Raw genomic sequence first — 18,204 nt, forward strand, 5'->3', positions numbered from 1 at the left:
AAATGACAAATTAAAGTGTGTAAAACCCAAAGCTTTCCTTTTTTTTTTTTTTTTTTAACAGCGGTGCAGTGACTCCCTGTATCCAGAAACATACAGTGCCCTTAATCTTAATTGATAATGAGCTCTGTAGTAGATTAGGTCTTGTTTGGGTGTCCCATTTTAAGAGGTCACAGCTTCTGACATCTGACCTGTTAGTCCCCAGTCCATAAATCCACCGAATTCATGCGTTTGTCCCCACAGATTACGATCTCTCCAAACTTAAGGACTTCATGGACCAGCAAGTTGATTCTTATATTGAGAAGGGGATCATCACCAAAGACGAAGGCGACACCATCAAGAGAATCTACAGCAGCCTGTAACTCCATCATTTGTCCTCCAATCATCTGCTGGTCCCCAAATCAAAGAGCTCCAAGAAAAGCCTGAATAGTTCTCATTTGATACAGCATGGTAAAGCATATATGTATTCAGATAAACCAGGAAATCTTATTCACTTAGATTTTTCCCAAATGCATATAATAAATATGTATCCTTTACTCTGGCCAAAATGATTAACTACATTTGCACGCAATGACTGCGGATTAATAATCAGTTTAATATTTAGAAATAAATCAAAAGTTGTTCATATAACCTGCTCACACACCTGACTAGAATGATTTATTAAGGACTGATTTTTTTTTTTTTTAAATGTTATTAGAGTACGTCGCTGTATGTTTATTCTCAAACGTTTCTGAAGCATTTACCAACAATTTACATGTATATCAAACTATACTTATTCAGCATTATGTCTGAGCCCATTATGACCCTTTTCCCATGTAAGACCCTAACGTGTTCTTGCTTTTATTCTACCATTTTTTGTGCATCATGTTAAGTGCTCTGTTCTGCTGTTATTGTTCTGGAGCCCACTAGGGGGCAATGGTTGTTTAAATTTCTATCAGCTTGTCTCTGTGTTAAACATTTCCATCCCTTTAGAGACACAAAATGAAGTATTTTTAAATGTAAATATTTGTGATTTTTTTCCTAATGTGTAAAACCAATTAAAGCATTGCCTTTTCTTTACAAGTGTTATTTTACTGAGGACATCCTGCAGTGTGTGTGTGCGCGCGATAAAAGTATGCTTAGGTGATGGTGGTTTGGCGAAAAATTCTTTTAACCTAATTTATATGCAGAAATACAGAAAAAAAAATTCGTAAATTACAGTCAGCTCACGTACTTGTTGGAGATCAGGTTGGTGAGTGGATAAGGAGCTGGCCTGCTAAACTGCAGGCCTGAGTCTGAACCCCACACATGCTGCCCATCTGTGTCAACCTACATTATCTCAGTCCACCCAGCTGCAAATGAGTAGGAAACCTACACTGGACTAGCATCACATCCAGGGGGAGTTATACACTCATCAACTTGACGCTATAGAACCCAGAGATAGGCACTGGCACCAACGGGCCTCAGTGCCTACATAGGCCTTACTTCTCAAGGTGATGCCTATATGGTGCAAGTATCAGGTGTCCAATGAAACAGTGGCACTGTACTGTCCTTTAAATAGATATTTATTCTCCCTCAATAAAACCAACAGAATTGTAAAGCACATTAAAACAGCTGTCACAGACAGATACACGCATACACAAATGCATTCACACTTCAAAAATATATAGTTCCTTCAGCTCTAAAAAGGACAATAAATATTTGTACAAAGCAAACAAGTTAAAAGGCTCAAGTCCATTCGCTGCTCCTGTTTGGATTGTGCACATACGGAGGGGGTGGACACCGAAGAGGAGATATACTTGCCGATGGTGGTGGCGCTAGTCTATGATGGGATTTAGAACATGAGAAGCAGTTAGCTAACAAGCTAATCCTTCTGCAACCGGTTAATGCAAAAGTAAGCAGCAGGTGGGTACTGTACAGCAGCTTGTGTCTTTGCTACGAGCCTCCACGTAAACCTGTACAAAACCGCAACAATCATATACAAGTATATTATAATTGGTACATTTTGACAAATGAAAGGCAAATGGGACATTTTTTTTTCCAATTTAATATGGTTTTTGGTAAAAGCAACATAAGAAAACTGAGCAATGAGGCGCATCTGAGTGACTGTGGCTCGTCTTTAAATCTGGTATGATGTCGTGGCGGCTGTAGAGGTCCCCTCACTGCTCCTGCGAAGGAGGACATTCAGAAGTTTTAGTTTTCTTGGCATTTTCCACAGTGGAAACAAACATTTAAATGCAGATTCCTCCACTCTTTTGAGTTATGTGCACAGCACAATGGATAGGTGTGCACTTTGTGTGAATAATGGATGAAGCTGTCACAGCTGAAGGCTCATCTGGGCAGACGATGGTCTCAGCACCATACAACATCATCTTGGCCTACGCTGCTTTTATTCATTTGATCTGGCACTTTTTTTTTACTGCAGAAATACACACAAGCCATCAGAGTCCTTCATAGAGGAGAAAGTTCCTTCATCAAAGTTGTTCTTCAGGTCCATACTTCATCAATGCAAGCAAAAGAACAGCTACTCATGAAGTGCAACTAATCAGTATGTGACCTACATGAATTATCATCAGTCGAGGATCAGTGACGAGAAAAGACACGTCTGACACCAACACCACCCAAGAACAATTTTCAAATGAACATTTGTGTAAAGAAGTTCTTAATGCATTTTTGTGTCCAAGAGGCCTTTTATGTCACTGAGCACCGCACCAGATCAATAGTGCACATTCCAAAGTTACCAAATCAGAGAAGAGAAACTCAATTACTACTGGTGGTTGGCTCTCACTGCGGTATTGTATCACTTCCTGTTCCGGAGCACAGCGGTGTTTTTCTGTATCTGTTAGCTGTTTAATCTGCGCAGTTAGATTGATCTAGTTATCTAGATTACGATTTGTTTCCCAGTGTAATCTTTACGTGCCTTAACTAAAGCACTCCTTCTGCTGAATCACCTCTAAATTATTTACACATTATTCACTTTGCGTGTTTTTAGGAATCCGCTAGCTTAGCGTAGCTACTAGCTCTTAGCCGATTTAGCATGGCGGCTTCTCCTGTCTCTCCCGCACTTTTCTGCTCTGGGTGTGAAATGTTTAGTTATTCCTCGGCCTCCTTTAGCAGTAATGGTACTTGTAATAAGTGTAGCTTATTCGTAGCTTTGGAGGCCAGGCTGGGCGAATTGGAGACTCGGCTCCGCACCGTGGAAAATTCTACAGCTAGCCAGGCCCCTGTAGTCGGTGCGGACCAAGGTAGCTTAGCCGCCGTTAGTTCCCCCCTGGCAGATCCCGAGCAGCCGGGAAAGCAGGCTGACTGGGTGACTGTGAGGAGGAAGCGTAGCCCTAAACAGAAGCCCCGTGTACACCGCCAACCCGTTCACATTTCTAACCGTTTTTCCCCACTCGACGACACACCCGCCGAGGATCAAACTCTGGTTATTGGCGACTCTGTTTTGAGAAATGTGAAGTTAGCGACACCAGCAACCATAGTCCAATTGTCTTCCGGGGGCCAGAGCAGGCGACATTGAAGGAAATTTGAAACTGCTGGTTAAGGCTAAGCGTAAATTTGGTAAGATTGTAATTCACGTCGGCAGTAATGACACCCGGTTACGCCAATCGGAGGTCACTAAAATTAACATTAAATCGGTGTGTAACTTTGCAAAAAACAATGTCGGACTCTGTAGTTTTCTCTGGGCCCCTCCCCAATCAGACCGAGAGTGACATGTTTAGCCGCATGTTCTCCTTGAATTGCTGGCTGTCTGAGTGGTGTCCAAAAAATGAGGTGGGCTTCATAGATAATTGGCAAAGCTTCTGGGGAAAACCTGGTCTTGTTAGGAGAGACGGCATCCATCCCACTTTGGATGGAGCAGCTCTCATTTCTAGAAATCTGGCTAATTTTCTTAAATCCTCCAAACCGTGACTATCCAGGGTTGGGACCAGGAAGCAGAGTTGTAGTCTTACACACCTCTCTGCAGCTTCTCTCCCCCTGCCATCCCCTCATTACCCCATCCCCGTAGAGACGGTGCCTGCTCCCAGACTACCAATAACCAGCAAAAATCTATTTAAGCATAAAAATTCAAAAAGAAAAAATAATATAGCACCTTCAACTGCACCACAGACTAAAACAGTTAAATGTGGTCTATTAAACATTAGGTCTCTCTCTTCTAAGTCCCTGTTGGTAAATGATATAATAATTGATCAACATATTGATTTATTCTGCCTAACAGAAACCTGGTTACAGCAGGATGAATATGTTAGTTTAAATGAGTCAACACCCCCGAGTCACACTAACTGTCAGAATGCTCGTAGCACGGGCCGGGGCGGTGGATTAGCAGCAATCTTCCATTCCAGCTTATTAATTAATCAAAAAACCCAGACAGAGCTTTAATTCATTTGAAAGCTTGTCTCTTAGTCTTGTCCATCCAAATTGGAAGTCCCAAAAACCAGTTTTATTTGTTATTATCTATCGTCCACCTGGTCGTTACTGTGAGTTTCTCTGTGAATTTTCAGACCTTTTGTCTGACTTAGTGCTTAGCTCAGATAAGATAATTATAGTGGGCGATTTTAACATCCACACAGATGCTGAGAATGACAGCCTCAACACTGCATTTAATCTATTATTAGACTCTATTGGCTTTGCTCAAAAAGTAAATGAGTCCACCCACCACTTTAATCATATCTTAGATCTTGTTCTGACTTATGGTATGGAAATAGAAGACTTAACAGTATTCCCTGAAAACTCCCTTCTGTCTGATCATTTTTTAATAACATTTACATTTACTCTGATGGACTACCCAGCAGTAGGGAATAAGTTTCATTACACTAGAAGTCTTTCAGAAAGCGCTGTAACTAGGTTTAAGGATATGATTCCTTCTTTATGTTCTCTAATGCCATATAACAACACAGTGCAGAGTAGCTACCTAAACTCTGTAAGGGAGATAGAGTATCTCGTCAATAATTTTACATCCTCATTGAAGACAACTTTGGATGCTGTAGCTCCTCTGAAAAAGAGAGCTTTAAATCAGAAGTGTCTGACTCCATGGTATAACTCTCAAACTCGTAGCTTAAAGCAGATAACCCGTAAGTTGGAGAGGAAATGGCGTCTCACTAATTTAGAAGATCTTCACTTAGCCTGGAAAAAGAGTCTGTTGCTCTATAAAAAAGCCCTCCGTAAAGCTAGGACATGTTTCTACTCATCACTAATTGAAGAAAATAAGAACCCCAGGTTTCTTTTCAGCACTGTAGCCAGGCTGACAGAGTCAGAGCTCTATTGAGCTGAGTATTCCATTATCTTTAACTAGTAATGAGTTCATGACTTTCTTTGCTAACAAAATTTTAACTATTAGAGAAAAAATTACTCATAACCATCCCAAAGACGTATCGTTATCTTTGGCTGCTTTCAGTGATGCCGGTATTTGGTTAGACTCTTTCTCTCAGATTGTTCTGTCTGAGTTATTTTCATTAGTTACTTCATCCAAACCATCAACATGTTTATTAGACCCCATTCCTACCAGGCTGCTCAAGGAAGCCCTACCATTATTAATGCTTCGATCTTAAATATGATCAATCTATCTTTGTTAGTTGGCTATGTACCACAGGCTTTTAAGGTGGCAGTAATTAAACCATTACTTAAAAAGCCATCACTTGACCCAGCTATCTTAGCTAATTATAGGCCAATCTCCAACCTTCCTTTTCTCTCAAAAATTCTTGAAAGGGTAGTTGTAAAAACAGCTAACTGATCATCTGCAGAGGAATGGTCTATTTGAAGAGTTTCAGTCAGGTTTTAGAATTCATCATAGTACAGAACAGCATTAGTGAAGGTTACAAATGATCTTCTTATGGCCTCGGACAGTGGACTCATCTCTGTGCTTGTTCTGTTAGACCTCAGTGCTGCTTTTGATACTGTTGACCATAAAATTTTATTACAGAGATTAGAGCATGCCATAGGTATTAAAGGCACTGCGCTGCGGTGGTTTGAATCATATTTGTCTAATAGATTACAATTTGTTCATGTAAATGGGGAATCTTCTTCACAGACTAAAGTTAATTATGGAGTTCCACAAGGTTCTGTGCTAGGACCAATTTTATTCACTTTATATATGCTTCCCTTAGGCAGTATTATTAGACGGTATTGCTTAAATTTTCATTGTTACGCAGATGATACCCAGCTTTATCTATCCATGAAGCCAGAGGACACACACCAATTAGCTAAACTGCAGGATTGTCTTACAGACATAAAGACATGGATGACCTCTAATTTCCTGCTTTTAAACTCAGCTAAAACTGAAGTTATTGTACTTGGCCCCACAAATCTTAGAAACATGGTGTCTAACCAGATCCTTACTCTGGATGGCATTACCCTGACCTCTAGTAATACTGTGAGAAATCTTGGAGTCATTTTTGATCAGGATATGTCATTCAAAGCGCATATTAAACAAATATGTAGGACTGCTTTTTTGCATTTACGCAATATCTCTAAAATCAGAAAGGTCTTGTCTCAGAGTGATGCTGAAAAACTAATTCATGCATTTATTTCCTCTAGGCTGGACTATTGTAATTCATTATTATCAGGTTGTCCTAAAAGTTCCCTAAAAAGCCTTCAGTTAATTCAAAATGCTGCAGCTAGAGTGCTGACGGGGACTAGAAGGAGAGAGCATATCTCACCCATATTGGCCTCTCTTCATTGGCTTCCTGTTAATTCTAGAATAGAATTTAAAATTCTTCTTCTTACTTATAAGGTTTTGAATAATCAGGTCCCATCTTATCTTAGGGACCTCGTAGTACCATATCACCCCAATAGAGCGCTTCGCTCTCAGACTGCAGGCTTACTTGTAGTTCCTAGGGTTTGTAAGAGTAGAATGGGAGGCAGAGCCTTCAGCTTTCAGGCTCCTCTCCTGTGGAACCAGCTCCCAATTCAGATCAGGGAGACAGACACCCTCTCTACTTTTAAGATTAGGCTTAAAACTTTCCTTTTTGCTAAAGCTTATAGTTAGGGCTGGATCAGGTGACCCTGAACCATCCCTTAGTTATGCTGCTATAGACGTAGACTGCTGGGGGGTTCCCATGATGCACTGTTTCTTTCTCTTTTTGCTCTGTATGCACCACTCTGCATTTAATCATTAGTGATCGATCTCTGCTCCCCTCCACAGCATGTCTTTTTCCTGGTTCTCTCCCTCAGCCCCAACCAGTCCCAGCAGAAGACTGCCCCTCCCTGAGCCTGGTTCTGCTGGAGGTTTCTTCCTGTTAAAAGGGAGTTTTTCCTTCCCACTGTAGCCAAGTGCTTGCTCACAGGGGGTCGTTTTGACCGTTGGGGTTTTACATCATTATTGTATGGCCTTGCCTTACAATATAAAGCGCCTTGGGGCAACTGTTTGTTATGATTTGGCGCTATATAAAAAAAAAATTGATTGATTGATTGAATTTTCAAAAAATATATGTTCATAAAAAAAAAAAATAAATAAAAAATAATGTGTACACCTCATAGTAGTATTCAGAATGAGTCTGTGGCACAAACCAAGATCCAGGACAAACTGAAAACAGAAGACAAGGCGACATTACTACAGTCTGGTCCATAAGTACAGCTAAACCTCGTGAGTCGTGTTTTAGCGATTTACTCGCTGTCGATTTGTGGACCCCAAAAACTTACAACCCTAATTCCCATGAAGTTGGGACATTGTGGAAAATGTAAATAAAAACAGAATACAATGATTTGCAAATCCTCTTCAACCTATATTCAACTGAATACACCATAAAGACATTTAATGTTCAAACTAATAGACTTTTTTGTTTCTGTGCAAATATTTGCTCATTTTGAAATGGATGCCTGGAACACATTTCAAAAAAGCTGGGACAGTGGTATGCTTATCACTGTGTTACATCACCTTTCCTTCGAACAACACTCAATAAGTGCTTGGGAACTAAGGACACTCATGATTGGGTATAAAAGGAGCATCCCCAAAAGTCTCACCCGTTCACTAGCAAAGATGGGGCGAGGATCACCACTTTGTAAACTACATGAAAAAAATAGTCCAACAGTTTAAGAACAATGTTTTTCATTATTCAATTGCAAGGAATTTAGGGATTCCATCATCTACAGTCCATAACAATCAGAAATTTCAGAGAATCTGGAGAACTTTCTACACGCATGCGGCAAGGCTGAAAACCAACACTGAATGCCCAGTTGAAGAGGATTTACAAAGTATTGTATTCTGTTCTTATTTACATTTTACACAAGGTCCCAACTTCACTGGAATTGGGGTTGTAGACTACTGTATAAAAGTCCATTTTGTTTTTACTGTTTTTGGCACGAACCGTCTGTGCGGATGATTCTGGATGCTGATTTCCTCTTCCTCCTGTGTGCGGTGGGTGTGTGTGTAAATTCTGGCCCAATCTGAACTGGCGGGAAGGATCTAAAAAGGAAGCTCGCATCCAAAAACTTTGAATTGTCCAGAATCGTCCGCCCTCATCGCTGATGTGCAGCAGCTGGAGGAGGAAGAACAAGATCCTGAACCCACTCCAGATGATGAAATCATCACCATCCAGAAAGGAATCACACTTCAAATGGCTGAAACTATTGTAACATGGCATGGTAAACTGATTTGAAGTTTTTTTGGTCAACCTCATTAACTCGCAATTTCAGATAACACGCGGCCCGATTTCGTGGACCCCAACTTGCGCAGGTTAACAAGGTCTATTTGTAGTGTGACTGGGAGCACAGAGCTGGCTCTGCCATCTTTGTCTGCAGAGAAACCACTCAACACTTCTCCACAAGAAAAAAAAAGCTACTCATTAGCTGTTTGTTGTCATATGGAAGCAGAAAAAAAAAAGAAAAATCCCACAAACAGCACATTTTAATCTTTAAGATGCAGGTGTAGCCAGTCAGTTTTGGGAGAGCCTGACCAATATGGATTTTTGGGGGGCCTCTACAGATATTAGAGAGTAAAAACTTTATACTTTAAATATCTGCTGATAAACACTGAAAAATGGCAATGATTCCTAATATTTTGTCATTAAATCCTTATAATAAAGAAATGCAATTTAGGCTTGATATTTACATAGTAACTATAAATTTAGCCTTCAACCAACAAATGCACAGCCATGCTGCCGTCGCTCAGACTCAGCATATCCATAAAATAGACGTCTCATCTATTTTGGCCTCATTTAGCTGGCAGCATAATGACCACGTCTCTTGTCGCTGTAAAATGCTGGCTCTGGCTGAAAATAAACGGCAGCTGGTAGGTTTGTCTCCGTTTCCTGTAGATATTGTGACCATGGGGTGATGGGGCTTCCAGCTGTGGTTAACAACATTGTGAACAATGCTGTCAGACCACCCTCTGCTGGTCCAAACTATGTAATGACAACATTTCCAACAGCCAATGTGTTTTTCTGTGATGTCGATTTGATAAAATAAAGTTGTTGATATCGGCAAAAATAGTGGCAACACCAATATGTTTGTAATGTGAGATCAGCAGCATTATCAGCTAACTGACATCAGTCGGCCTCTAGTTTTTGGCTTGCATGTCAATGTACAGACACACACACACACACACACACACACACTACCTCAAAGCATTTTCTGAGTTAATGATGGTAAGAAAGAATTGGTAAAATCAAAATTGTCGTAAGAAAAGGAACCATAACATCCATTACATGGAAGTGGTTTGGTTTTATATATATATATATATATATATATATATATATATCAACAACTCCTTGTCAGAAGGGCAGCAGACTGATGAAATCAAGCCAGGGTGTTTTTGAGCAGGCTCTGTTGATTTAGTAAACATTTTGTCACAAAGGATGAATGCTGTATGTGTCACTCTGAGCTACCGACAAAGAAACTTTCCATGTCGAAACACACAGGCCCTCTGACGAAGGCAAAGGTAACTTAATCTGATATTCGGTAGCCATTAGCAAAGACAAAGCCAGCGGCCGAATGGAAAATGTGATTGCTGTGAACTCGACACCGTAAAGCATGTTCGTATGGACTGCAACAGATTCAGATTCTGAAGAAAGGAAGCTGAAGTATGAAAAACCCACAGTAAAGGCAGGATCAAGGGTTAATGTTTGATTAGCATGGCAGATTGAACAATACATTTTAGATTATGTGGTATGTTACCGTGTCTATGCGTTGCAACGCCCCCCTCCCCAGTTTCATTAAAACTGATTAAAAGCCTATGTTAAAATAATTCATTTTGTGACTCCAACAAATCGTGCAAAGCAAAAAAAAAATGTGTTTAAGACATTTTTCTCATTTTTTTGCTTCTGCGTATTACCTGTGAAGTTGTCACAGAAGATGTGCGCTGGTAATAGTTGCATAGCAACAACGTCAATTTGTGAGTTTGCAGTATGAGAGTTGCGCATAAGACGGAACAGAGCAAAAGAGCAGCGTGCGCAAAAGAGTGATTTTGCAGTCAATAATGGATAAACACAAAGTTAAAAGCTGGATTAGTGTCGAATGTGTGTTTAAAGCCACTGAAGAAATGAAGTCAGCGAGAAGGAGAGCAGAGGCGGCTGTCCAAGAACGCATGCGCGCAAAAGAGAGATTTTGCAGACATTAACGGACGAACACAAAATTAAAACTTGGATCACGGTGTCAAAATACCTGTTAAACCGCTGAGGTGACTGTCCAGGAACCCGTGGTTCGGTTCTAGCCGGTCTGGTGCATTTAATGACTCTGGAAGACAGGTGAACTGCATTTTAGCGCACGGCGCACACTGCACTGGAGCGTCTATTTTTGGACTGTGTTCAAAAAATGTGACATCTTGAATGGACACTGAACTGAAAACCCACACTTTAAAAAGGGACCAAGTGTGGGAGGGCTGGAGGTTTGGACCAAACCCACACCAAACGTGCACCAGCGTCGCATTAACATGGTGCTACATGGATCATATGTGGCTTGACGTGGATCATATGCAGCGACATGAGTCATTTGAGGCTGGACGGGGCTCAAATGACAGGTTGGTCATGCCTCACTAGAGGCTGATACCTGGCACATGTGAGGTACAGAGAGGCACATAGAGGCTAATAGATAATAGTAAGAGATGACACTTGGATCATTCTTCAAATAAATCGCTGACACACCCATGCGTGGCTCATTATTCATGGCTTATTATTCGGTGGGACCGAGGCTTAAGAAACCACAGCCTTTTCACGACACTCATAGTGCAGGTGGAGAATAACGCCAATTTTACTGTATAAGCAAGCAAGATGACCAACAACTGCAATGTTGTGTAATGGAGAAGTCAATCACCTGACCTGAATCCAACAGAGGTCTTTACTTACTGCGGTCAGAACTGAAAGAAAACATGAGGAACAAAGAGACTGAAGATGCAGCAGTGAAGGACTGGCAGCTGATCACCAGGAACAAACCAAACATCTGCTGATGTCTTTGGCTTTCAAATTTCAGGTAGCCATCAACGGTAAAAAAAAAAAAAAAAAAAAAGAATTCATTAAATTCCTGACCATCTCCTACCAAAACAGAAAGTCCTCTTTTTACTACACTGCTCCCCAAATATACAGTGTCAATACCCTCAACTCAAATGAAGCTACACTTTGACATAAAATGTACCGTTTGACTTCACCAACAAGCTGTGAAAAAGTAAAATAACTTTGTGTGTGCCCAAATATTTATGATCCAAACTGTAAATTAATAGTGACATAATAACCGCAGTGTTTGACTAGTTCCACTAAGACACGAGACACGACATTAGTCGCAAGGAAGCCAAACAGACATATGGTCCATATTTGTTTTGGGACTTTGTGTTGAACAGTTTAAATATACTGCAGAGATAAAAGTGTTTGATGTGAGCACAGGCATGTGCGCATGCAAGCTTTGCTGAAGCTCATCTTTAAACATTAAACAGATTTCATAGGATGCCACACGGTAGCATTTAGCAGCATTTCACAGAAAAGCTAAGAGGAAACAAACACTGTTTAAATAATAAATTCCCTGCAATAACTATACTGACCAACAGTAGATGGATTTACTGATATTTTGAGAAAGGGGGTAGTGACCAAGTGCTTAGTGCGCTTGATTTCAGTGCAGAAAGTTCCTGGTTCAAACCCCACCTCCGCCACATTTCTCCATGTAATGTGGAGTTGTGTCAGAAAGGGTATCCGGCATACAACTTGTGCCAAGTCAACATGCAGATCCACCTCGGATTTGCTGTGGTGACCCCGAGTGCAAACAAGGGAGCAGCCGAAGGGTCTTACCTTTTGCTGCCAACAATTGTAAAAAGACAGCATTTCCATTGAATGCTTCCGCTGGGTTTGGTCATCTTGTGACAAAGTCATTTCACCAAGGCTCTAAGCAACAACGTAATTCCAAGTGTCATGGTGATAGATTGATAAGTCCTGCTAAATATTGGAATTTTCATTTTTAAATCCAATGTTGCCATAATTTCTCTCTTATAATGTTTAATAAGGTCTCTTACTTCATCCACGTCACGTCATCTGTGATGATTTCTGTGTATCATGTGACCTGTAACAGTGGAAAAAGTATTTCCATTGTGGTTTTTCAAAATAAGTATTTTTTTTTTAATCGCCTGAAAATTCACCTCTTGCTAGCATATAAAAATGTTTTTGCAAAATCTGCGAGGTGTTTTGAAATACACACGTTTCTATCAAGCATAATTCAATTTGTTATTTCAAATTAAGTGCTATTTGAAGTGTAATGGAAACCCAGCTACTGTGAAAACTTAACTGGACCAACTACTGATCATCTATCACATAGTATGTATACAACACTGTATCAGACCAATTTTCTCTCAGCCTCCTTCCTGTTAGACAGCTATTTCACTTCCTCATTCATTTATCTGCATCATCCTGTGAAGCTGAATCTATAGTTTAATCTACTTTTTGCCCTGATCTTTGCAGTACCAAGTAGTTTTCTTACAGCTCAAGCTGTTGGGACAATATATATATATATATATATATATATATATATAAATAAAATGTCTCTGTTGGCTGAGTAAAAGTCAAATGTTAATTGATTCTTGTACTTCATTTTCAGCTGCTTCCATGTACTTCTTTCAGGTACAGGACTGGACCCAAATGAAACTAACGCTTTAATATTAATTTTCATCTGTAATATTATACTTGTGATTAAATATTAAATAAATCAAAGATACACATTCTCTTCAACAGTGATTTTCTCCCATGTCATTTATTGTTCCATTGCAGTAGCAACAGAACAGCGTTGTGCTGAACTTTTATTTATGTATGGTTTGATTTTTTTGTTAGTGGTTGCCATGGTGAATCCCAGTATTGATTCCATTAACTCTGAGTTTTGTGCATACACAAAACTCAGAGCCATGTGTTAAGAGCACTCTGATCTGCTCGGAAGGACGTCAGGAGTGCTACAATCGCAAATCGGGGATATCCAGCATGTTGGCTCGTCTTGGCCTGATATCGCAGTGTGTGTGGTGTCCTCCAACCACAAACGAGCATACAGCCTGCTGAATGTGATGTGCAGCCAATCAGAAAGCAAGGTGACGGATGCACAGAGCAGAAAATAAAATCAAAACAGCTGTTCTTTTTCTTTTTGTATCCTTTTTTCCCCCTCTGTTGTAAATAGTCCACAAAGTATCTCCATTTGTTTACTGTGAAGTCACATTAATCTCGAGAGATTTTGTGAGATTTCCTGTCTGACCTGGGAATGTTCATGTGTGAAATCTTTTCGTGTGTGGTGTTGTTGTCCTGACCGTGTGGCTGAACACCACACTGTACGACCAAACTCATTAAATCTATGATTTTTTTTATCTGCACGTGTGGTCTCTCAGGTTTTGGAAACCTACTGATAATTTTAAAATCTTGCCATATGAACCAGGCTTAAGGGAGTAGTTAAGCAAAAAGGCTACTGATGTCGGTGGATCGAATCATTTCTTAACAATTCTCAAAAAGATCCGGTTCTTGATATCCATCCCTTGCACCCACCACTGGGATAAAATGTTCCGTCCGATCGCAATGCATTTCCAATAAAAACCACTCACATGTGATACCGGAGTCTTTCCCTGATTAAAAAAAAAACGTTTATTTTTTTTTTCACGCTGTGCTCTGACTCGGACCTGCAGCCTGACATGCACCTGTTAAATCATACACAGCAAAAGGCTGTGATTTGACTTTTCTGCTTTCACTCCATCTCCCATCATATTGTAATAGTTTTTGCAGGGCACATGCTGATTACATTTTGGGATCACATACGTTTGGCAGAAAAGTGCGCAACTTTACAGCACGAAGTCGGAAAAAGATGAAATTGTACAGCTTACCTTTGAAATGGAGGTGATGACTGTAGAGGGTCAAATTAATCCATAATAAGTCATAATCCAGTGATGGAGAACTTTAAAACGGTTACGTACATCATTGCATGACACGGAGTTACAGAGCTGCAGATGCGTAAATCAGGCTTCATATTAATTCAATCAATTATAAATCATAAATTGTAAATTTATGTAAATTAGATAGCTTAACTATTTCTATATTTATTTTGATAGTACCTTTACCTGGATGAAAAAAAATGTTGAAAACATAAAAGGTTAACTGAGTAGTTCAGCACAGTTGGACCCAAAATGGAGCCATGTTCTGAGTTGACGCTACTCTCTCAATTTTTGGGGGGGGAGATTTCAGCTACAGTTTAGCAAAAGGCACATGGGAGATGTTAGCTTTACAATCTTGTATGGTCACTCAGTTTTGTACGGAAGCATATTGCATTCACTGGATAAAAAAATTTTTGACCACTGATCTCATAATTACGAGATCTTTTCTCGTAATTACGAGATCTTTTCTCGTAATTACGAGATCCTGATCTCGTAATTATGAGAAAAGATCAGGTGTGTAAATAGTTTTATGTATATACTTCCGTACTTCCAGTCCCTCAGCACAGATGTGAGCTGAGCTCAGCCGATGATAACACACTATAATCAAACACAAAGTGTGGATTTTCCCCCTGAAGTGCTCCCGGATGAATGTCCAGGGAGGAGCACGGGGCGACTTCCAGCTTTCACTCACACAGACCCACCGACCACTGAGGGACACAGTGGGGCTCACTCCCACCTGGGCACATGCCAGTCTGTGTGCCCGAGCTGTGCCTCGCCTCGCTGGAGGAGTTTCATTCATCCAGCAACAGTTTAGTGGGAAATCCACACTTTGTGCGCGCGGTGGTGTGGATCACAGTGCAGTGTTGGAGGTTACAAATTGGCCTATTTTTGATTATGACTCGGGCACTCACGCTTGGACTGGAAGTACGGAAGCAATTACACACACACACACAGAAAATAAATAAATAAAAACAATAGCTTGATCTCATAATTACAGCGACGTGGAGCATAATTTCTTGTTATAATGTGATAATTTCGCGTTATAACGTGAAAATACCGCATCATGAAATAACATGATAATTTCATATGACGAAATAACGTGATAAGTATCATGTTATAACATGAAACTTTTCACGTAATTGCATGATACTGAGCCAAATATATATTAGGGCTTGGCAGCTCAGAGCTTCCGTACGTAAGAAAGAGAGCGACGTCCAGCACGTCAGACTGGGCTTTCCGCCGGAACAGTCCCAAGGACTTGAGATGCCTGCGCAGTGTTGACATACTAATATTAATATCATCCTCATTTTTAAGAAATATCAGTATTTCCCAGTGTCTCAGACCGAGAAGGTGGTAACAGCAGATTAATTGCAACAGCGCCATCATGCCCGCTGATCATTGAGGAAGCGCGCATACGGGGAAGCTGGAGACCACTGATCTCGTAATTGCGAGATCAGGATGTCGTAATTGCGAGATCAGGATGTCGTAATTGCGAGATCAGGATGTCGTAATTGCGAGATCTTATCTCGAAATTACGAGATCTTATCTCGAAATTACGAGATCAGTGGTCTTTTTTTTTTTTTTATCCAGTGAATGCAATACGCTTCCGTAGTTTTGGAGAACTGTCTACTCAAAACAGACTGCAGTACCATACTGTTTGCATTACTTAAAGATCGAGGTAAGTAAAATCCAAGACATATTCAGTGATTTGGAAATGTTAATGTATCCATCCCATGAATTTTCTAAAGAAAACTATCTGTAAAAGTGATTATTTAAAGCTGCGGAACATGCATGTCTGTATTATTTAATTCTCTATATGAATGAATTTTGTGTTGTTCAGTAACTGTACATTTTATTTAATATTCAGATCATACAAATACAGTTTGTTTGCAGTTATTTATGAACATATTTTAAACTCTTCACTTAAAATACAGGGTAACCAGTAATTCCTACCAGGACTGTATTCATTATAATTTCTGACTAGAAATGTCTTTGTGGCACAATCGTGGTTCATATTCCCACATGTAAAGCATCCTTCTAGATCAGCTAAGTCGGTGCATTTCACAAATTGGTTTCCTGCAGACACGGCTCGTTGTTGTAACGAGCCTCTGATTTATAAGGCAATCAATGCAGCAGGACAGAAGTGATACTGTGGGTGCTTGTGATGCTGTTCAAATGTGGTTACAGGTCCCTACTTATTCCTGCTTCCTGTGTCACTGTATCAGACCCACAACCCCAAAATAGTGGTTTCACTGTCCTTCCTCCTTCCTTTGAACGTAAACATACCTACACTCGAATTTGCATCAAGATGTATCAAACTAGCATTTAATGTGGACTAAGTCATCAAGTTTGAAACTTTCAAGTTCCATCTTAATGAAAACACCAACTGTAGATGATGCTAAATGCTAGCATCAACCGTGGTTAGTGTACTGGTGTAACCTTATTTAAAAATAAATAAGAAATGAGTGTAGTGACATGATACAAATGCTGTCGCTAATTTCTCCGAAAATATTATCCTTATCAACTTTCCGTTTTCGTAGCGTTCATCCTTGACCCAAAATACATAAGCATACCAAACAGAAAATGTCAGCTCTCCCACGTTTCTGCATGCACACCATACACACACACACACAAGTCACTTGGTTATTATAATATAGATATAAAACATTTTCATTTTTGGTTTTAATTTACTTATTGTGTATTTTATGTCACTGACAATTTGTGCAAATGCATACTAACGTTTTATTGTCATGTATTGGAGTGAACATGTTTTGATGGAATTACCTAATGATGTTTTCAATGTTTCACAAATACCTTAAGAAGTATTGTAAGTTTGAGTGGTTGTTGATTGTTAAGCTACAATTACTAGATATAAGAGGTTCATGATGAACTATTTTATGGTTTCCATCATACTTTTCAGATATATGCCACAGAAACTTTGTTTGACAGATGTAGTACTGTATGTTTGATGGTATAATGGGAATGTTCATGTGTGAAATCTGGTCATGTGGTGTTGCTGTCCTTACCGTGTGGCTGAACACCACACACTTTTTTTTTTTTTTTTAAATCACCACGTGTGGTCTCTCAGGTTTTGGAAACTTACCGATAATTTTAAAATCTTGCAGTATAAACCAGGCTTAAGGGAATAGTTAAACAAAAAGGCTATTGATGTCGGTGGATCAAATAATTTAACGATTCTCGAAAAGAACCGGTTCTTGATATCCAAATGGTATATCTTCCTCAAAAATTATGTGACTTGCATTTTTTTTTCGTGACTGTCAATAAATTTATCGAATATTCAAATTTACATGTTTTAGACTGATGCACCATCTTTGCTCAGACATTAAATGTCCTTGAAATGGAATTGAAACTTACATATTTTTTGGCTTTTTTTTTGCAATTGTTTTCATTTTTAATTCAGATTTTTGGTGCTACTATGGTTCGCCTATGTTTTCTGATTAAAACAAGTGTCATTTATATAATAAACATGTAAATATTAGCAGAAAATGATAAAGATGGGATTATCATTGCTTCTTACCTGATCGTGAAACTGCCCATATTGTGATATAATTCTGAAGCTATATCGCCCACTCCTACCTGGCAGTACAACCACAAAGAAATCAAGGGGTTTTTTTCTGTTTCATTTTTACTTCTTTTTGTTCTTAATGAGACTGACATCTTAATAATTGATAAGATTCTTGAGTAAAAAACAAAAACAAAACTCAAATTTAATATGAATAAGAATGTTTCAACATTCAAATTGGTCACTAAATTTGATTTTCTTTTGACCTACTGATTTTTTTTTAAACTACGAAATACTACATTTTTAATGTATTTCCTCAGTGCTTAAATTTGTACAGTGGTGTAAGTCAATAAAAATAACCAAGTGTGATCATTCACAGTCATTTTTAAAGATGGAC

The 18,204-nt window shown here is 39.4% G+C and overlaps 2 protein-coding genes across 3 annotated transcripts in view; one reads left to right on the plus strand and one right to left on the minus strand.

Moving 5' to 3' along the window:
- Positions 1–697, plus strand: part of scg3 (secretogranin III) — a 38,548-nt gene extending 37,851 nt beyond the window's left edge. For both annotated transcript variants that reach the window (XM_034194361.1, XM_034194371.1), the window contains exon 12: positions 241–697. In XM_034194361.1, coding sequence (XP_034050252.1) covers positions 241–359 — 119 coding nt within the window. In that variant the 3' untranslated portion in view covers positions 360–697. The remainder of the gene's footprint in view (positions 1–240) is intronic.
- Positions 698–1,525: 828 nt separating this feature from the next.
- Positions 1,526–18,204, minus strand: part of lysmd2 (LysM, putative peptidoglycan-binding, domain containing 2) — a 39,232-nt gene continuing 22,553 nt past the window's right edge. Inside the window, exon 3 of the mRNA XM_034194384.1 lies at positions 1,526–2,144. Coding sequence (XP_034050275.1) covers positions 2,096–2,144 — 49 coding nt within the window. The 3' untranslated portion in view covers positions 1,526–2,095. The remainder of the gene's footprint in view (positions 2,145–18,204) is intronic.

Source organism: Thalassophryne amazonica, chromosome 2 (genome assembly GCF_902500255.1).
Source record: "Thalassophryne amazonica chromosome 2, fThaAma1.1, whole genome shotgun sequence".
NCBI classification, from domain to species: Eukaryota; Metazoa; Chordata; class Actinopteri; order Batrachoidiformes; family Batrachoididae; genus Thalassophryne; species Thalassophryne amazonica.